Source organism: Sabethes cyaneus, chromosome 3, assembly GCF_943734655.1.
Source record: "Sabethes cyaneus chromosome 3, idSabCyanKW18_F2, whole genome shotgun sequence".
In the NCBI taxonomy this organism is placed as follows: domain Eukaryota; kingdom Metazoa; phylum Arthropoda; class Insecta; order Diptera; family Culicidae; genus Sabethes; species Sabethes cyaneus.
Genome location: NC_071355.1, coordinates 194,368,939 through 194,391,613, shown reverse-complemented (window position 1 = coordinate 194,391,613; position 22,675 = coordinate 194,368,939). Strand labels below are relative to the sequence as shown.

The following is a 22,675-nucleotide window of genomic DNA, read 5'->3' as shown; positions in this document are numbered from 1 at the left end:
GTAAACGCCGCCTACAAGGTACTCTCCCAGATCCTGTTACGCCGGCTGTCACCGATAGCACAAGGTTTCGTAGGGAATTATCAGGCGGGTTTCATGGGGGCTCGCGCAACTACGGACCAAATGTTTACTATCCGACAGATCTTGCAGAAATGTCGGGAGTACAACGTGCCCACGCATCACATCTTTATCGATTTTAAAGCAGCATACGATACAGTCGATCGAGACAAGCTATGGCAGATAATGCACGAAAACGGTTTTCCGGACAAACTGACGCGACTGATCAGAGCTACATTGGAGGGAGTGATGTGTTTCGTACGCATCTCTGGGACACTCTCGAGTCCCTTCGAGACGCGACGAGGGTTGAGACAAGGTGACGGTCTATCCTGCATGCTGTTCAACATCGCTCTTGAAGGGGTGATCCGACGAGCGGGCATTGAAACGAGAGGCACGATTTTTACCAAGAGTAGCCAACTTCTAGGCTTTGCAGATGACTTTGATATCATAGCCAGGAACTTTGCGACGGCGGAGGCAATCTACGCCAGACTGAAAGCGGAGTCTAGGAGAATTGGGCTAAAAATAAATGCGTCGAAGACCAAATACATGAAAGGAAGAGGCTCAAAGGAAATAAATGCGCGCCTCCCACGGACGGTAACCGTTGACGGCGACGAACTAGAAGTGGTAGAAGAGTTCGTGTATTTGGGATCGCTGGTGACCGCGGACAACAACACTAGTAAGGAGATCCAGCGGCGCATCCAAGCGGGAAATCGGGCCTACTTTGCCCTTCGTAAAACGCTACGATCAGGAAGCATACGCCGCCGCACGAAGCTAACAATGTACAAAACCATTATTAGACCGGTAGTTCTTTATGGACTTGAAGCCGTGACGCTGCTTACGGAGGACATACGCGCCCTTGCCGTGTTTGAGCGGAAAGTGCTGCGGACGATATTTGGCGGAGTACAAACTGAAAGCGGAGAGTGGCGGAGGCGTATGAATCACGAGCTACAGGCACTGCTTGGGGAGACTCCCATCGTACATCTAGCGAAAGTTAGCAGGCTACGGTGGGCCGGACACGTCGTAAGGATGCCGGACGACAGTGCGACGAAAACGGTCCTCTTCAACAACCCCACCGGCACCAGGAACAGGGGGGCCCAACGTGCACGATGGCTCGACCAGGTCGAAAGCGATTTGCGGCTTCTGAGACGACTAGGAAATTGGCGACGAGTGGCCCAAGACCGAGTTGAATGGAGACGAGTGCTTGAAACAGCACGAGCCACCTCGGCTCTATGCTGCTGAAGAAGAAGAAGAAGAAGACGAATTTCTCGTCGGATCTCTTCGAGATCGGCAGTCGGCACGCTATTGTTGTTTGTAGGCACTCCTAGGTTAACTTCCGTTGCGTCTCCTTCTGCTATATCGCCATTGATCGAAATACTGCTTCCACCTGTAGACCACATCGCGCTCGTTTTCTAATTAGATCCCCTCCCTCGACTCTACACATGTCAGTTTTATTTGTGTAACGAGTTTGGTTCACCTCGTAAAACTTGCACGTGCCTTTAGCCCGGAATAGTTGTTCCAGCTCCTCACGATCTCTGTCCTCTTTCTGGCGTCCTCTACCTCCACCTATTGACCTTTTTCCTCCTCCTCCTCCCTCCTCCACTTGGGTATCAATACCATTTAGACAGCAAATATGACTTCATTTTGGCAATGTTAGTGGTACCTATGTCCGAAATTGTTCCAATTTAAAAAGCCTAAACGGGTTTTCCAGTCATTTGCGGTTGATTCCTGTGATATCAACGTCATCCGCAATACCGAGAAGCATATGACATTTCGTGATGATAGTTCCGTAATTTAGTTATATGACATTAGTTTTTGAGTTCAATAAAGACTGCGTGCTAGCTTTCGTTCTCAATATAGTCGAATATCCGGGTAAGTCGGTGATATAGTCCGAAAAGTCTACACACGCGTTTTGACGAAAGTACACTGAATCCACGTGTAGTTTTCGTCAACAGATCACATCGTCCATTAAGATGAATCTAGTTCCCCTTCTACTAACAACAGTTTGTCTTACAAAATGCTTGTAAAAATGCAGAGGATTCCCTGGTCTTTAGTAGCAACAAGTATTGGACTAATGTTGCTTCCCATTCCTCCAGGCTCTGCATTAGTGGCTACGCTTAACAAGTAGTTGTTGTGACTCCTACCTTTTGTCCAATGCTGGAAGGTGCATGGATCGAACCAAGCTATAATCTGAAATTATAACCGGATTCGAACCACCAACACCCGCCAGGGGTGTGGTTCGCTGCTACTAATGTACCTTTAAACCAGCGCCTTTGTGGTTCAAAAGTACAATAACCCCCCCCCCCCCTCCCCTCCCCCTCTCACCTTTCCACTCTGTTATCTTCACTCTAAAATTTTTATTACTTTTTTTCGTTTCGTCTATTGTAATAGAACTACCATTTCAAAAAATATTAATTGGATGGTAGTGTTGATTGCTGTTCAAAAAAAGATTCGACAGGAGACGTGATTGTACCTCTAGGCCACTGGACAGCATAAATTAAAAATCGACCTAACGGTATAACAGACGTCGTTAAACAATTATCAAAGTAGCAATGGTCCCAGATTACTCCCTTTTGGTACAAACATTGTGAGTTGCTTATTTTTTCGGATATGGTGCGGCCAACAATTTCAACAGTTTAACTGTTTAGCCAATTAAATTAAGCAGTCTATGCGATTAAATACTGCTTTGGACTCCTTTTCCGAATACCTAATGCAGTCCGAAGTAAACTACGCTGAATTTGTTGTTGTTGATTCCCTTCGTTGCTCTGTTGAGATGTATATTTTAGCTGCTGCAGGCTATTTTTGAAAATCAGTGCAGCACACAAAATGGACCGAAGTGTCTCAGAGTTTCGTGCAATTTTGTATACGAGCATAGTTTATAAACCTGTGAATTTGAACTATATTTAAAAAATTCGGAAAATTCCAAACAAAAGTCATAAACCCATGATCTAATTTTTGGAAATTTTTCTAAATATTTTTTTTCTTTATTAATTCATAGTCTTTTAGTGATTAAAATTTCCTCATCTATTTATATAAGAGGCTTATGTCTGTACCGAAAACCAGGTCTCTGACAGGACGTCATAAGAGGCTTATCGGTAATTAAAACAGGTCCTTGACAGGACGTCATGCTTTCGTAGCAATGAGATGTATTCTCAGTCACCTCACCGGTCGACTGTGGGACTGCTCGATAGCTCAACTTGTTGACTTGTTGACTGCTCGATTTAACTGCTCAAATGGACTACTCGACTTAACTGCTCGATTCGACTGCTTGACACATTTGCTTGACTTACTACTCGACCCGACTGCTCGACTTAACTGAACGATTAAACTGCTTGACTGGACAGCATTGTTCATCTGCTCGACTCAACTGTTCGATTCGATGCTCGACTCAACTGCTCGATTCAACTGCTTGATTCCACTGTTCAACTGGACTACTCGACTTAACTGCTCGACTCGACTACTCGAATGAACTGCTTGACTCAACTACTCGACTGAACTACTCGACTCGACTGCTCGACTCAGCTGCTCAACTGGACTACTCGACTCAACTGCTCGAATAAACTGTTCCACTGGACTACCCGACTCGACTGCTCGAATGAACCGCTCGACTCAACTGTTCGACTTAACCGCTCAACTAAACCATTCGATTCGACTGCTCGACTAGACTAATCGATTCAACTGCTCGACTGGACTGCTTGATTTAACCACTTGACTTAACTGCTCGATTTAACCGCTTGACTTGAATGCTCGACTCGACCATCCGATTCAACTGCTCGACTCGATTGCTTGTCCCGATATCATATGGTCGGTGTTAAATCAGACCGGACCAAATTGCAAAATTTTAAAAAATGAATTTTCTAAGCAACATTTTACTCTAAACAGATTACATAAATGTTGCAAACAGCCAGAGTTAGAAAATGATTTCGAATGTAGCAAACTTTGAATGCGTTTTCTCGAAGTCAGAATTTTGTCACTCCGTTCTGTCTGACTTAACACCGACTATATGGATCGGTTTGCGGCAGAAAATAGACGGTTCAGAGCCACTCACACAAAAGAGCCATATTGCCCGCCTATAGAATCAGCACAGTGGAGATAATGTTTTTATTCTGTTAAATAAAATCCAATACGACCATCAAAACTATTTGTTTCAGTTTCCGGCTATGACTCTTTTATGTACAACTAGAGCTATATTATGCAATATTAGAACTCAAAGAACTAATACAAAGATTAAACATCTTCGCAACACTGGCCAGTAGAATGTATCAGCAGTTTTCTGAATCCTTAACAAACATTTATATTTTCCGGATCGTAAAATTCGGGCTCAACTAGTAGTCTTATATTTGTTATTTAGTTATGGTGCCATCCCTAATTATTATAACTTCTCCGATCATAACTCAGGAACAAAAAGTAACGCTATTGTGAAATTTATGTGAGTGAATAATAGGTAATGAATTGGCGAATAAGAAAAAAATATTTTAAAAATTATCAAAGAGAACACAGTTTTTCAGACTTTTTTTAAGTATTCCACCAGCAACACGGAAAACCTTTTCTATATAATAATTTTCCTGGATAGCTAAGAAAATTTACGAACGAAACATGAAAAGAACTTGAAAAATTTTGCGAGAGACTTTTTCAAACTGATGTTTTCCTGAATTGTTGAGGAAATTTCGTATCTTCATAAAAAATTGTTTTGTGATTGTTGGTTCAAGAGTTATAAGCTTTCAAGATACGTTGTATTCTAATTCTCGAAGAAAAAGGGATATTTTAAATCGAATATTTTATTCATTATTTTCATCAATGAGTACATAAACCCATGCTTGTTTACGAATTTTTAGAAAATTCTGAAACCCTTTTCCATGGTTTGCAGATTTTGTACTTCTTTTGTCTCATTTTTACCTCAGTTGTTGGTACATAATTCTACCTCAGTTTCGTTTTTCTATTTTTCTCAGATTTTTTTGTTTGCGATTGGTATTAATGTTTCCCTCAATTTCGATCAATTTTGCTTTCGCTTTTTGATTTTAGCTTGGTTTTTATATTGTTATGCCATTTTTTGCATATAAATTTGAAATATGAATGTAAAATAAATCAAAGGTAATGAACAGTAGGTCTAAATAGAGTAAACGCAGAAATTGATTCAACAAAGATAACAAAATGTCGCCGTTTTTCCTCAGACCGGAATGGTCTTTAGCAGGATATGTTAGACATTGTAGAATATGATAGCCTGTCTTTAGAAGTATGAGCACTTGATGAAATAAAACACACTATTGCATAAGTGCAATATGACTTTTTATTATTTCATCAAATTCTGCTAAGTTTGCTTTAATGAAAATGAGTAACTGAAAATGTTATTATTTCCTCAAACTGAGTTCAGCAGAACTTAAACCTTTCGAGACTCGCTTCAGAAATCGATTTCCTCCCCATAAGAAAGTCAAAAATGTATCACTAAGCTGCTGATAATGGACTTCTTCGGCATTCGTTCCGTTTCAATTGACATATCCGGTCCAAGCAGGTCGTTCCGGGTCTATAGGCTAACCCTCGTCTAAAAATATGACATTCCCCGAAGGAAACGCACAGGATTACCAACCACGTACCTTATATTTTTTCATCACACGACACCAGAGCTGGAATGTATGAAATGAACAACACAATCACACCAGCCGACCTATTCACGATGTACCGGTATATAGGGACTGAGTATTGATCCTGGACTGAATCTTTAAAGCCCCAAAGCTAGTTCTCAATTCGTTAAACATCGATAGTCACAATGATTATGATGATGATGATAATAACGATGCCTAGTCAGCTGGGACAATTTTCAATCACTTGTCCTCATGTTCTTGCATTCGAATCGCCTAGGGGAGAATATGTTAATGGAGAAACCATTTTGTTGTATACGATCTGCATTATTTTCCAATAATTGAATGTTATTTGCTAGATCAAATGAGAATAAAATTATGCAGCAATGTTTCGTTTATGTTTCAAATCGACAACGTTTGTGTTTAACGACTAGAATAATTATCTCTAATGTAGAAAAAAAAATGAAATTTGAGCAATGTAATTATGCAAATGTATTGCTCCATTACCAATGATGAAATGATTTAATATAGCTTTGGTAGGTGATTTACGGCATTAATGGTGGTTCAAGCGCATGTTGTGACAAAATTTATTTTGCTAAAAATAACAGATCATATATTAGCGCTGGTTCGCTCGACCGCAGTGAGTAAATAACGTCAATAACCCAATGGTGCAGAGTAAATCATTTCGTGCGAAACGATGCACTTCCGCCGTCCCGTGGCTCTGAAGGTCGAAACCCACCAACCATTCAACTATGATGTGGTTACACACAATCCGGTCCCAATACACCAGCAGTTGCCGCCGCGTCGGATTGATTTCGAATCGGAATTAATTCCAGCCCACAACATCCCTCGGATGGATGAAAGTTGAAAGCATTCTATAATCGCTCTATGATTTTATCGCAATACCCCAAAAGGCTTGTCGGGATTAATTCAATCGGTTCGAATTGCTCTTTGAACTTTTGTCTGTATGAAACTCACTCTAATCACAATGCGGGATAGTTTCGGAAATTCGATTGTTATAAATAGAAATCAATGAAGTTACTTTTAAATGCGCACATCTGTTGAGTGTTCTGTTGGGTCCAATTTTAACTGTTAACGGGGTTGTTTACTTATTTTCTGCTCTATTTCACTGTTGAATCACAAGCATGATAATTTATCAGTTTTTTAGCCAGTGACCATCTTTTTCAACTTCACACTTGGAAAAACCAGGCAACGAAAAAGTATCCTGACAGCGGAATTTCTTGTTTTGTCATTTTTTTTGTACCAATTTTCCGCTGACTATACCGATTACGGCACAAGAGAAGAGCATGTTTTCCAGATAAGGTTCCAGATAGAGGAAAACGTGTTACGCAGCATTTTTCTTCTTTCATCATAATTTTGGCCCGTCCTATCCGTTTTCTAAGTGCGAAATTAGGCTATGATTCGGAAAATTGCTTTCCGTCTCATCAGGTTTCTTGACTCTTCGGATCCTGTCTGGTTCGGTCGGTAGGTGCTGAGTTTTCGGCGCAAAACTGTGGTTCGAGGCAACAAAAGCATGTCCTTACAAATTGATTTATTGTCTGATTGTGTGACATGATGGTGTTACCTGTATGCCGCACCAGTCGGGTGCGATATCATCGCTTGTGCTCTGAGCCTGGTATTAAATTCCATGAATGGTATAAATAGACACCGACTCATTTTTATTAAAATTGCATAATTCCATTCTATTGAAAAGGGCAATTATAAATTAATTTTAAAATTATTGTTCCTTTCTCCTTCAAAATTATTTCCGGCAACCGGAGCATAAAAATATACTGCCGAAGAATTGAAAACAAACAATTATTTGCCACATGGTGTTTTCTGTCAGTGAATTATAAAATCTCCGTACAACAGAATTAACAAACCGTTGTTCAATACGTTCGAGCATTCTATTCATTGTTTTGGTTTGTGATTCTTGTTTTTGTAACTTTTCAAAATGTTCTTTGATCCGTAAAATTGATCCGCTTTTTCGTCGAATCATGTACCGGCATCGAGCTGTATCGCATGACTTTCTGGCCGAGTTTTCATCTCTTTTTTTTGCTGTAAGTCAACAAACGACAAATACTTTTCATCATTTTGCAGGAACTATCTGGTGTTATGTCAAATTACAGAGAAGCTCGCCTAAAATAATCAAAATCTTTCTGCCCGTCTACTAACCCTTTTCCCAACATTAAGGCAACAAAAACAAGTGAACGGGGTTTCGTACAAAAGTGCTTCTTATCTCCGCTTCTATATAACTCATAACTCGTGAAAAAATAACAGCCAAGCACACAGAACCGTCATCATATTTTCAAGCTTTAATCATTTATATGAATCACTTACACGAAAAGCAACAGAAAAGGACCTACCATTTCTAGCAAACACTACCGCCATCCATGGCGCGGCGTGACTATGTGGCTCGGCTCCCAGTAGCAAAGAGCATCAAAAAAGCAAGATGAACTAAAGGAGGCAGCAGCAAAACGTTACTGATGATGCTGATGACTTTTTCCGCAAGATAAAGGATGTCGGACGGAAAATTACTTTCCATAAGGTATAGGGCATATATATCTGAACTTGTATAATGTTCTACTTCACGGCCATAAGAAGGAGAAATGGTTAGTTTGGTTGCCGGCAGCAGTCGCCGGCAGCAGCCCCGCGGATATGAACGGGATACGGAATACTTTGCCACGGACCGCAACTAGCATTATTATTGTGGCTTGCGGCGACTAATGCTACGGAAAACTCATTTAAAGAGCATCACATTAATCAATAGTTTATAATGAAGTACACTCGGGTTAGGGTCGTTAAGCAGATCGTTTCCGTGCTTGCGGTAACTGGGCTGGATTTATGGTTCTTCTAACTAGAGAGCTCCTAGAACGATCTGTCTGTCGTTTTGGATTATAAAATATTCGTGGTACTGTGGCAAGTGATTAAAGATTGATGCAGTCAAAAGTGTCAGTTTTAGCTAATGTATCTTATAGCTACTAGCAGCCTATATCGTGAAAACGAAGCCACTAAGTTAATGACTATTCTAGTATTTCCTATCCTACTTTTATGTGATTCTGCGATTGTAAAAGCGACGGTCGTCTAGAGATGGTCCTACCTGTTGAAGGGTTATATATTTAGAGATATTTGATATTTTGATGAAATATTGTAGGTGTCTAAAATGTGTGAGGTGTGAATGGGATTAGTCCATTAATAATCATAATTTTATCACATAGTGAGCTACTGTTGTCGAAACTCAAACGATAATTGTATATTTTACTCCTTACTAAGATCAAACAAGATTATACCCATTCACTGGCATGCCCAAGCTGGAGCACACAGGCTTTTCTTTAAAATTTAATACATACATAACAAGATAATTATGATTCCGGAGGGTATTTTCAGCCTGCTATTAAATTCAGCCATTATAGGCTTTAATGTGTTATAACTATTTTTACAAAGATGTAAGAAATTTACTGATTTTTGTTCAATAAACATCAAAATCACTGTTTCATTACCACGTAATTAGGCTGAAATCATAGAAGCAATCGCTTACGTGTATCCGCTCTCGATGATGGTTTGGAAAACACACAATTATATTCACGTTTACTTAATCTAAAAATTCTAGCATATTGAGTAAAAATCCATACTAAATTGATTATATTGCCGTTATGCTGGCAGCACTTGAAAAATACCAACACATAAGCGAATTGACTCCCTTTTGGTGTGCTGTTGAAGTAACGGGTGCAACTAAAATTTTGGATTTTTTTTCTCAAACTGTCAAAAAAAGACAAAGGTACATGAAGAAAATCAGATCCGAAATTAAAGAAACGTTGTCCATTGTTGAAAAATAATTAGTGTACATTTGAAAACGGTCCGCAATCGGCTGTTCGGCGAAGCTTCCGTTTGATATCGAAACAGGAGCGTTGTACGGCCGTCATGCCAACTTTGCGAATGCATCTCTTGATTCTACCAATCAACTGTTTGCAATACGTGGCTCTCTAGTTATTTTTGTGCACCAAGGAACTCAAGATCGTCGTGATTTTTGCGTACAAATGGGATCGATTCAGGAACGGCCAAAACACGAAAAACATCTTCATGATGTTTTTATAGAAACGAGATAAATTTTTCATCAAACATTCGTCTGGTGCAAATCTTAATTGATAGCCAAACAAGAGGGTTTGTTGTTGAAGACACAAAAAGAAAAGGATGCCCTCCTGCGTCCATAATTTTGGCTGGTCTTCCACTACCTTGCTTACGAATAGTTGTTGAGCATCTTAAGATATGGTAAACAGTCGAAGCCACAACATATTCGCTTTTTAAATGTTGTACCGTATACTTTTTGCCGAGAATTCTGTGGCAGTTCGTAGAAGTGTACAACGCGCTCCCGAAATGCTTATTGTTTTGACGCCATTTTAAGCAAAACTGGGTAAGCATAAACAAAACAAAAAATTTTGACAAAAAGAGGAGAGGTAGCTAACACTTACATACTTTCATTTCTCTTTGAGCTCGTTTGTTGTTGAGTATAGGGACCTCGAAAAAAAATCCAAAATTTTAGTTGTCACCCGTTATATCAGCAATCCACCGAATTGGCCCTTGGATGGTGCTGTTTGTTCATCGCAATTTCTAGGGTTTCTTCAAATAGATATAACTGATGTTTGGTAGGTGATAAGCCATTGATAAGCCCCAACAATATAGGGTAATTGATCTTGAATGGACATATTTAGCGCTTTTTAACACCACCACTCGCACTCCTGCTCAATTTACTCGTCATTTATAAATAATATGTGGTGATGTTACTATTTGTTGGAAAGTACCACCTTTTTTCTACATTATCAGTACTTTAAAAATGTATAATTGATGAAACTTTTATTAAATATATCGTTTTTTGCCAAAGCCTTTTTTTGATCTTGAATGGACCCAACATGATCTTGAATTGGACCTATTTTTGATTTTGAAATGGACCTAAATTTGGATTGTCATAGTTTCTTCCATGTAAATGAACAAAATAATAACAAAGAATTTTTTTTAATAGTACAACTACACTACTGTTATTTATTAATAGGACACAAGGTTGAACAGCTTTTACCTTTCTTATACTCTGTTAGAAAGGTATGAAAGTCGGTTGAAAAATTTGAAATCAGTCACAGTCGCCGAGGGTCTTGTTTTTATGTCAGCCCAACAATTGAACAATGTTTCAGTGACTTGATATGCGTTATGTATGTATCTGTGTGTGACATTTGTATATTGGGAATTTATTATTACCTGTTGTTCAGATATGGTTGAAACGATTTCTACGTCATAAAAAAATTATGTCGCCTATTAGTTTCAAAAATTTAAACCATTCATTAAAAATATGTAATATAACTTGTATTAAACGCAGTTTATCAAGTACAGTGGGGTTCGAGTTTTTATTTAGTGACTACATATTTCGAAAGGTCAGACTTTTACTGACGTAGGACTACGTCTTACTGCAAAGCATCTAAAGGTTTGCGACAGCCCCTGTCGAACATTTTGAATATAAAACCGTTGCAATCGTGAAAAATTCGTTAATTAGTGGTAATTATACAATTTTTGACACATTTATATGCAATTTTTTCAGTTAAAAAATGGTCTAGATTTTGCCACGGTTTCGATTTTGGCAACATAGGCGACACGCATCTGTTGTCAAATTCGAAATCATACTGTAAATAGCGCTTAAAAAAATTAAACTTGGTAATTCTACTAGGTTTAAAGGTAAGGTTAGATACTAGGTTTTAATTTTAAATGATAGTCGATGAAGAACTGTACCAGATAGAAAATAGGTGAACCTTCCTATTTTCTATCTGGTACAGTTGAATATTTTAGATCTCAGGGTCACTCAATTTCGGTGGACAAGGAGGTATTAATTTTGTCACAAGTCAGAGGGGAGAGGTGCTTAAAGAAAACTTTACATCCCCCAAGAAAAAAATCAGAGGTGTTGTGTATAAGATACGACCATGGATGACGTACTACAACGTTAGTCCGGTTGCATGATTTTGAATATTTTACTAAACTGATTTTTAATCTATCTATCAATCGACCAAAAGACCGATTTTGTTTTCATAAGGGAACCTCTTCCCCTTGCCCCTACGGCTCGTTGAAGATAGTCGTTCAAAAAAACCATGAATTGCGGTACCATGGATTGGCGCTGGGGGCTTATCCGAATTGAAAAATTCCAAAACGACATGAAAGAACATTTAATTATCTCGTGTTTGATCCATCCTTTTTTAGAATCCGAACACATAACAAAATGGCGGACATTGATACATAAAAGTATGGTTTTTAAGCGAAAAAATTGACTTTAAACATTTCCAAAAAATACAAAAATTACAATATCAAGAAAAGGATGAGTCAAACACTAGATAATTTTGTTGGCTTTCAAACAAAAAAAGAACCATAAGAATTGCTTGAGCCGTTTTTGAGATATTTATTGTACCGACTTTCAAAACCTGGTTTCGAGAAAAACGACGTTGAAGTTTTTACTCGTTGTTTAATCGCTCCAGACATGCGCGGTACAAATAGCTGTAACTTTGTCAATATTTGCAATTCATGCAAACGACTTCAAATACATATGGTCAAAATGTTAATCTTTCGAAACAATCAATTAAAAAATTTAGGTTTTAAAAAATTGAAAAGGGGGTCCCTTAACAGAAGGCAGTTTGTATCCCTCTTATCTTTTGATCAATGATGGTTAAAAATTTTGTACAATACTGATTTTGTACAAATTAAGTTTATATTATTTTAAGCATAAAATAACATATGTTAGCTAACTAATTAGAAAGACTTTTTAGTTTCAAAACTAGAGGCTACAATGTACAAACACTATGAAGCAACTACGAAAAAGGATGAGTGATAGTTAGTTTTATCAATATAATTAAGTTTTTATTTAGGCTATAAATCAAGCCTACTTTCAATATCCCGTGCTTATAGATTAATTATAAACGGAGATACTATAGTGACAACAAGCAGTTTTATGGAATATAGAACGGCGTGTTCGTTGGTGGTAGGCAATGATAGCTACCGGCAGTGATGTCTCGGAGCGCAAAACTAGGTCCATTCTAAAATCAATACTAGGTCCATTCAAGATCAAAAAAGGGGGTTAACATTTTTAAGGAATTTGAAGATTTTACTGGTTTTACTGAACTTTTAAATACCTAAATCGAAATTACAAATATTTTAGCATCATTTTAAGAGCATTGTTTTATTTCAAACCAGAAGGGTTCCGGGTAGTAACAGTTTGAAAATACTCTATGGTGACTGCCAAAACGCTAAAAAACAGCAACTTTTAAATACGCGGCAATAAAGTAGTTTTGGCTATAATTTTAATTTAATTTTAGTATATTTACGTTCAGAAATGATTAAAGATAAACATAAAAGCTAAATACAGTACAAAGACCTGATAATTATATCCTAAAATTCTTATTTAAAAATAGGTCCATTCAAGATCAGAATTCGACTAGGTCCATTTCAAAATCATTTACCCTACCAAAAATCAGCTTTATTGTTCATTGAGCAACGAAGAAATTACGGTGGGCACACGCGCAGTGTCACCCATTGAGTTATTTGAGAGCTTACTCCTTGACTGTTATGGTAAGTACGTTATAGGCGCGCTCGGCCTGCTGGAAATTCAAATCACACAGATACCACAACGATTCATGGCCATATAAAATAGTTGTAGCGACCTCTTCATTTCTCGCGACTATAACTCAACTTTAAAAGCGTTTAATTCAGACTAAAATGCACTCAGATAATAAAAAAATGTTATTCAAGCAATTGGTGTGAAGATTTGTCTCGTATAACGGGTGACAACTAAATTTCTGGAATTTTTTTGAGGCCCCTATGGACAACATCAAACAAGCTCAGGGAGAAAAGAGGAACAACGCAAGAGAGAAAAGTAAAGAAAAAATGGCATAAAAAAGAAAAAACGAAACATAAAAAGAGGAATACAGTGGAAACGAAGAAAATGGGAGGAAAAAGGGGGAAAGGCGAAAAATAGGGGGCTAAAAAAGAAGGAGAAAGGAACAAAAAAGAAGAAAAATAAGAGAAAAGACGGAAAATAATAAAGAAAACTAGACAAAAAGAGAACAAAATAGGTTACAAAGGAAAACACGGGGTAAAAAAGGAGAAAAGACAATATCGGAGCAGGAGAAGCGAGAACAGAAAGAGAAGAAAATGGAGAAAAAATGATAAAACGGAAATGAAAAACAGAACGTGATAGAAAAGAAGTACAAAATAAAAAAAGACGGAACAGACAAAAACGAAAAAATAGAAAATGAGTTAAAAAGAGAAAAAAAGTGAAAACCGGGACCGAAGAATAGAAAAAATATGAAACGGGACAGAAAATACAAAAAAAAACGAGAAAGAAAAGAGGAAAGATGGGGTGAAAAGCGATATTGGAAAAGAAGTGATTCAGAGAAAGAGAAAATAGCGGGCAGAAAAAGGGAAAAGGAGAGGAAAAGGAAACAAAACGAGACAAATAAAGGGAAGACGACAGAAAAGGCGTAAAATCAGAAGAGCAAAAGAGTGAAAATGAGATAAAAACAAGTGACACCAAAGAGACAAGAAGAATAGTGAGAGAAAAGAAGTAAAATGAGGCAACGAGGAAAACGGGAAAAAGAAGTCAATTGAGATATAAAAGGAAAAAGATGTGACAAATAACGGGAAAATGGGATAGAATAAAAGAAAAGTAAAATAGGAGAACGGACCAAAGGAAAAGTAAAACGGGAGAAAAAACAAAAACCGGTAAATTTAAAAGGAAAACCGGAGAGCAAAGAAGAAAAAGTAGCGAAAAACAGAATAAACGTTACAGAAAAGAAGAACAACGGGATATCTTAAAAAGGAAAAACGAAACAGACGAAGACGAGCAACGAGAAAGAGTCATTAAAAACAAAAACAGGAAAAACGGAAGAGCAAACACGGCAAACGAGAAAGAAAATGACAAAAAAACTAGTAACAAATATAATAGAAACGCGATTGAAAATAAGAAAGAATGGGATAGAAAACAAAGAAAAACGGAACGGTTGAAATGGAAAAGACAAACGATAGAAAAAGAGAAAATGCGAAAGGAAAAAGAAGAAAAATGAAAGCGAAAACAAAGAAAAAGTGTAAAAGTGGAAAACTTCAAAAAATAGGCGGAAAATTATAAACAATAAAAAAGAAGAAAACAAAAAGTTATTTATATCCTTTAATTCTACTACTGTGTTTTATTGATAAATACGTATTTCGGTCTCGACGTGAGACCTTCATCAGTATCTAACTAACTTAGACTGTTTAGACTGCTTAGACAGTCTAAGTTAGTTAGATACTGATGAAGGTCTCACGTCGAGACCGAAATACGTATTTATCAATAAAACACAGTAGTAGAATTAAAGGATATAAATAACTTTTTGTTTTCTTCTTTTTTATTGTTTCAGGTATTCTACTAAGACGCTCAAATAAACATTAGTTAATTTGGAAAATTATATTCTGTCACATGGAAATTGTTTGAAACATATTTTTTGTCAATTATACTAATCTCTTGATGATAAAATGTTTATTATAACACTTTTTATTGTTTCTAAGTTAGAACAAAAGGAAAAGAGATGAAAAACATGAAACGGAATATAAAAGAGGAACAACGCAAGAGTGTAAAATAAAGAAAATGGCATAACAAAAGAAAAAAAAAGGAACATAAAGATAGGAAAGAATAAAGTGGAAAAGAATAAAATGGGAGAAAAAAGAGTAAACAAAAGAGGATTGTGTAGTGTCTAGTGTACGTTCAATTTGAAGTCGAATTCAAAATTTGATTTCGATTTCTATCGAATTCTTCTTCAATTTCGAGTCCAATTTAAATACCAATTTTTAGTTTAATTTCGAATGTAATCCCAGGTCTACTCTCAAGTCCAATTTAAATCAAATTTACGCCCAATTTCAAGTTCAATTTCAAATTCTAATTTGAAGTTCAATTTCGAGCTTAAGGAGAAACAGGTCGTCATTGATTCTGGAAATTTTAAAAGCAGTTTTTTGTTTGAAACGAAGTTTTTGTTCATGAAAATATAATCTCTGTGCTTAAGTTGGCAAGAAGAATGCAGTGAATACATTTCTAAAAACAGAATCGCTATTTTAGGCCTAAAAACTGCTTTTGACATTAGGCTTTCCGACGAAAAGTTAATGATTACTCATTTCCCCTCTCATTTCAAATTCAATTTCATGTCCAGTTTGAACTATATTTTCGAATCCAATTTCAATTAAATTGTAAATCTCACTTAAATGCAATTTCAAGTAAAATTTCAAGTCCAATTTCAAACAAAAACCTTAAATTCTGTCTTAGGTTCGTTTTTATGTTTAATTCCAAGTAAAACTCCCAGTTCAAACTTATGTTCAATTTTATGTCTAATTATCAATTTAATGTCTAATTATCAATTTATGTAAAGCTTCAAGCCCAAATTAGTCCAAATACGAGTCTAGTTTCATGTCCTATGTCAAGTCCGATTTCTAGTCCAATTTCAGCTCTAATTATCAGTTTTGTTTGTATTCTTTCTCATACATTGTTGGCCGTTTCATTCTTCTTCATTCGTTTGTAGCACAATCGAGTATTCCTTAACTGACCTTAGCTGCGATGGCCAGAATCCACTGCTTGGGAACCACAGTGACGTCATTGTCGTTGTACTATAGTTTGTTCGAATGTGAATAGCGAAAGCAGTCAATCTCATGCTGCTACAGAAAAGGCAGCAATCTTGCCGGCAGGCATCCCTTCTCTTTCGTGGCTCCAGAAGTTACGAATTCCTCCACGGTTCGTGATTCCAAAATTTCATCTTCACGTTCTTAACCAGGCCTTGCAGTACATTTAATCATCTATAACATGGTTGGAGAGTTTGCGAAAAATCGATGTGCATCCTTCATGAACTAATACTTTTTGTCTGCTTTGTCGATGTTGATGTCGATTCGTTGACTTTGTGATTCATTGTGAGCATCGGAATTCGTTCAAAAATAGAATTTTGAACACTGAATGTGGCAGATATAGGATGTCCAAAACTGTATCACCATAAACAGAGAATCATTTCCTGTAGTGTTAGTTGCTTTTGAAGCAGCGTTTTTCGCGTGTTTGAAATGTATTAGATATCCGTATATTCAACGATGCTATGAAACGTAAATGTATGTGGTGCATTCGTAAAGATGAAGTAGACCTTTCGTTTCTCTCAATGCTCCTGAACATATCACTTGCCGATGTTCGGTGTATATATTCACTTGGATAATTCTCCAACATCTGATAATGGTGAAATCGTATTTCGTTGACATAATTTTGCATAGTGCTTCTGGATTTGCCTTCGCGTTTTGCTCGGTCCCTTACAACCTTTCCCTTAAAACTAGATTGAAATACACTGAAGTCACTTTTTAGGCGACTATTTTTACGCGAATTTTGGAATTTACTGGTTTTTTTTACTCGATTTTGATTTACGCGGAACGAGTCTTTCACGTAAAAAGTGACTTGAGTGTATATTGCACAGAGTTGAGAGTTTGGGCACTTGTTCAATTCAATAAAGCTTGGTGCGCAATGCAAATTCGGCACGCATTTTCGAGAAAAGAACGGCCTAACGTCTGTGCTAAGGCTGGGAACCACGGCGATTAGCGATTTGATTCGACGGAACGCCGTTACCATTTAATGGTGCTAATAGTCAAATAGTTTGATTAGAACTATGCTACAAATGTATCCAAACCCAGGAGACCCAGGAGATGACGACAGCTTTCGACGCAACCTGTCCTTAAATACATTTTCAAATCATCGTACACTAAAGTCGCTTTTGACGCGAAGGATAAGTTCCGCGTAAATCAAAATCGCGTAAAAAACCGCGTAAAATCCAAAAATTCGCGTAAAAAATCTTTTTGGATTTCAACACTACGCGAAAAAATTGGCTATTTGAGCACATCCGCGTAAATTCCAAAAATCGCGTAAACTCCGGAATTCACGTAAAACAAACTGCGTAAAAAGCGACTTCAGTGTATTTCAATTTCACTACTAAGAGCAGAGACATTGAAAACAAGATAAATAAAAGTGGTCCCAGCATACTGCCTTGCGGTGGGGGGCTCCGTAGCCGCAAGGTTACCGAGTCTGCTTTGACAAGCGAGTGGTCGTGGGTTCGAATCTTAGTACAATCAAGTCATTCGATGTCAAGTGATTTTAGCATGGGTTTATTCTCAGGCCCCTCCATTTACCGTTCCTTCATGCTGAATTCTATATTTACCCTCTGAAGCCTCTTGACAGTGCAAATGTCCCTCCTATAGTTTAAGTGTACTGGTCAGAGGTACGAATAAGTCCTCGCCAGGGATGGCTATAATATGGGATAGGACTAGCAGCGAGAAATAAGTGGGTAAAGTAGATCAAGCTTTGAAGGAAGGGTAAATCTCAATACACACAACCACGCATAAAATTTAATAAGCATATCGCTCACTCAATAGCGATTATAGTAAAAAGAAATGCAGTGCAGGTCATACAGCAAACACCCGGGCGATATTACAATAGATCAACTATACTGGTCGCAGTAATGAGTCTCCACATGGAAAAAAACTGCCTTGCGGTGCATCAAATTTATTTGCGAATGGGAACCATACATTTGAGACAAGCTTTCCCTACAAGACTCTATCACACAAATATAAGCGTAGCAATGTGTTAAACATACGCGATTACATGCTGGATTTTATCAAATAATATGCGATGATTGATGCGGTCGAAAGCAGCTTTTTTTTTTAAATAATTGGTATTTTGTTAATATTAAAAAAATATGCAGCTGCCAAACACTTTAAATATGGGGCCTCACACTAACCACGTTAGTTTCTGACAGTTTCGTAATCACCATTTCTTGAAGTTCGGAAACATAAAAGAATACTTCCAAATTTTCGCAAATTAAAAAACAGTGGAGCTGTATACTAGGCTTTTTGTTTGACGAAATGTTACTCAATAGTTCAATCGGCGTTAATTCAGCACAGGCAGCTGAAATTAACTTTTATGAAGATATATAAAATTATTACCGTAATAATTTTCACAAATGTGCCTTTTTCACTCCATTGACAGGTTTAATTTTCACCATAATATAATATTAAAAACGTTTATAACGCTGATTTTCTCTTTATTTCAGATCACTGGATTGGTCGTTATAGTAACCGGAGCCATTATCCAGTCGTCCTATCATCATTATTCAAATTTCCTCGGTAAGTCCCCAATGCAGATTGACGTACCTTTCATGAGAGACTGCATGCATGCACGTGCATTCAATTAAATTTTGATTTACCTACCCTTCTTCGTGTTAATTTTTTTCATTCTTCTGCAATGGCACACGCACATCAAACCCACTCACCTGCGAACGCGATTGATTGACGGTTGGATCGATTGCATGACAAACTTCCGGTCGGTGCTCGGCCGTAAACCCGCTGTGGGCGAATCTAATGTTGAACTTTTGACCTGGCCATATCATCCGTGTTGGGTTCGTTAGGTGAAAGTTTCTGGACTGCACCGATAGTGCTAATCGTGATTGGATCCGTCATATTCGTCGTTGCCTGCTTCGGTTGCTGCGGAGCTGCCAAGGAAAGTCCCTGCATGATTATTACGGTAAGGATACGTTGTGGGTTGTTTATGATTCTGTAGACAGGACGATGGGGGCAGACGTGTGTTCAATGTGGGTTTCTGAATAGATTGATTCCCACCTTGAACATACACGTTCCTGTTTGGTTTGCAATAGTTGGTTCGTTAAACGTGAATTACGAGATGAAGATGATGAAAGCTACAGTAACCAAAGCGTTTGCTTGCTGGCTCTATGTAAGGGAGACCTGTCGCCTGTTTGTGTAATTCCGTTTCATTTCCTGTTGTTGATTGTTGGAAAAGAAAGGAAATCGGTTCAGTATGATACAATACGGGAAAATGATTTACATCTAGTCTAGTTGGCTAAAACAAAAAAAACCATGCGCCTCCATTGTCACACACGCTACCAATTGGAACAAATTTTGTTTCGTCCTGTTTAGTACGTTTGTTTCTACCCTATTCCAGTTCTCGATTTTCCTTGGATTGGTATTTTTGGCGGAAATTGGAATCGGTGTTGCCGGATACTACAAGCACGAAGAGCTCAGCGGCATCCTGGAGAAAGGTTTCAACGAAACGCTGGATAATTACTCCAACAGCATACCGGCTCAGCAAGCCTGGAATCTGGTGCAGTCGGAGATGAAATGCTGCGGTGTAAATGGACCGGAAGATTGGGAACCGATTTTCAAGAACGATACCGTACCGAAATCTTGCTGCCATGAGCTGCCGTATGGCGTTACCAAGTGCACCCGACAGCATGCGGAGCGAGAAGGATGTTACCCAAAATTGTCCGCTTTCCTGGGATCGAAATCATTAATTCTGGCTGGTATTGGTATCGGTTTAGCTGCCGTACAGGTGAGTATAGTGATAGGTCCTTTCATCATTTGTGATTAAATTGTTTTGTGTTTTTGTAGCTTGTTGCTGTTCTGCTAGCTTGCTGTCTGTATGGATCTTTCCGACGACAGTATGAGACCGTCTAAATTGGAACAACCTTTCTTTAGAATCTTCAACGAAGGCTCGTCAGGTAGGGGTAGAGAACATCGATTGGAATGTTGTAGAATGCCCATATTCACAAAGTATGAAATGAATCATGTATATCTTCTTATATACATAATGCTCATAAAATTCTTAGCGAAAACGTTATTGCCGAACAAAGGAAAATATTTAGGAAACAAAAACACATTTCCAGTGCGATTAGATGTCGTAAACGCATTCAACATTTAGTTTAGTATTCCCTGCAAATCGATAACAATAATAAAAAAACAGAGTGAGATAATGTATAGTAGGTACATGGTGTTAACGCGACCGTGAAATTGGTGCGTAACGAAAGGATATTGCAACTGATTGGACCCAATTTGGCATTAATCGTTTAATCATCATAATAACACTACTCCATCCATCCACATGCTCACATTCCGCATAGTTTTTTCGGTGTTATCTATAATCCTAGGATTAGAAATGGAGCTTAATCATAATTCCACCCGAACCTTTTCACGCTTTTTAGCACGTTGTCCCCGAAAGGGCGAAAAAAGATAGTAACTGGAGAAGATCAAAGACCAAAAGCATTCAAATTTATTCACCATGTTATACACCGATAAAAAGTGGGAAATTTTGTCAGCACCTTCAAGAGTGTCAGCCACACCCACATACAATAATATTTGTAGTTTGTAGATAAGACGTAATATTCGATGAACATCCGTCAGAGAAATATTGCAGCAAATATAGATGAACAAATGTAAGAGGGAATTTCCTCGCGAATCAGTAAAATCATTTTAGATTGCCAATTATATACTAACAAAAAGAGTAACGGGAAACAAAACACAAAAGAAAGTCCGTGAATCAATCAAATATCAACGTAAAACCCCAAATTGTTGCCCATTGGAGGTACGTTCCGAAATAATCTATTCGATTTAAATACTGTCTCGCCATGAAATTTACTTATTTTTAATACGATGAATCTCGCACGGAATTTTTAATTGAGAACGAAAAAATCGATTTTTTACCATCCCGATGAATTATATCGATGGCTTTATGATACATACATTCTTTATTCCTTAATGTTAACAACATGAAACCAACGTTCATTTATTGTTCAGGTTTAACTTTTGAGAAGACGAATGGAAACCACCAAAAATGTCGTCTGACACTGTAGATGTTATTGTACCAAACAAAAAATAAAAAGCCGCAGGATTAACTTGTCAACATTTCTTGCTCATTCCGCAATAGATATTAGTGATGAAATTTAAAACTAAACTTGAAAGATGCATTTTACCAAATAGTTTAATTTTCACATTTAATCAGTAACGTGAATGCTAGTAATTTGCTAGGAGAAAAAAACACACATACACACATTTAAATCTAAACATTTCAAACACTTTTCACCGCATCGTAAAATCATAGTTTTCTCACCTGAACCGATCATTTTGAGGTACACTCACACACACCACAGACACAGAGGAAGCCAAGTGCTTACCAAGCTAATGTCTCGTATTGATATTTTTATAAATGTATTTTAGCGCCTAAGTCTGAAATAAAGATTGGCTATAACTAGAAGAGGTCTGTTTCTGTGCGACTGCATTGACTGTTGAAAAATGCCCTTTCTCGTTTTCCAAAACAAAAAAAACTTTAGACAAAACAAATTAAACGTTAAATAAATCAGCTCCTTCATTATCGTCGATTGCGAAACTGCAAAAAAAAAGAAAAGAAAATTTTCCTGAAAGTTTAAAAATTATGTCCAAGAATTAGATTTAAGAATTAAAGGCAGAAGAAAATATGCAAGATGCAAGATAACTTCGAAGTCTGAAACATCTCTACAACACTCAATAAGCTATAATATAATAAAAATGTTTATTGGGCCCGGGTTCAGTCTACAAAATTGTTTACAGCCTTGTTCAGCTCAGTCTCTATTAACCGCACCCTGTTCAATGCTGACTTACGTCTTTCTCCGTTCAGAGATCATTATCCTGGTTTCATCTGTAATCCATTTTCTGAGACCACTACACATGCTGCAGAGGGTTTTATCACTCGTTATTACGAAGGCATCCTTGATGCCGGTCTATTGTTCTTCAACAGTTTCGCCATCCTGTGGTTCTGAGGCTTGGAATGTTAGTTGTTCGTCGCCCTTTTCGTTTTAGGATTTTCCAGCTAGCGGACGTTATGACGGCATCAAAAACTCTGCAAACAGTTCTCCGTTCTCACTAATTTCTTCTACACCACAGCGTCCCAAGATACGTTCAAGGTCCGCGATGCCTGATCCAATTTTCGCGTGACCGAGTGACGTCGGGTGGGTCTACTCGCCCACGCCTATGTAAGTACTTCTTAAAACATCCATGGTCTAACAAAAATTGTGTCAGGTAAAAGTTTACCTCCCCATGCCTTCTATCGATCCTAGACGAGATGTTCTTGATCAACCTAGGGGTCCATCCGAGATGCTCGGCCTTGTCCAATTCTTACTTCTAGCTACTTATAAAGGCCGGCCTTACTCTGATAAATTTGG

General features: G+C 37.7%; 1 protein-coding gene across 1 annotated transcript in view; it reads left to right on the top strand.

The window, feature by feature from the left end:
* The window catches only part of LOC128744463 (CD63 antigen-like), a 124,445-nt gene extending 102,581 nt beyond the window's left edge, over nucleotides 1-21,864 (top strand). Inside the window, exons 3-6 of the mRNA XM_053841495.1 lie at nucleotides 18,743-18,815; nucleotides 19,097-19,212; nucleotides 19,648-20,034; nucleotides 20,094-21,864. Coding sequence (XP_053697470.1) covers nucleotides 18,743-18,815; nucleotides 19,097-19,212; nucleotides 19,648-20,034; nucleotides 20,094-20,159 — 642 coding nt within the window. The 3' untranslated portion in view covers nucleotides 20,160-21,864. The remainder of the gene's footprint in view (nucleotides 1-18,742; nucleotides 18,816-19,096; nucleotides 19,213-19,647; nucleotides 20,035-20,093) is intronic.
* Nucleotides 21,865-22,675: the final 811 nt, after the last annotated feature.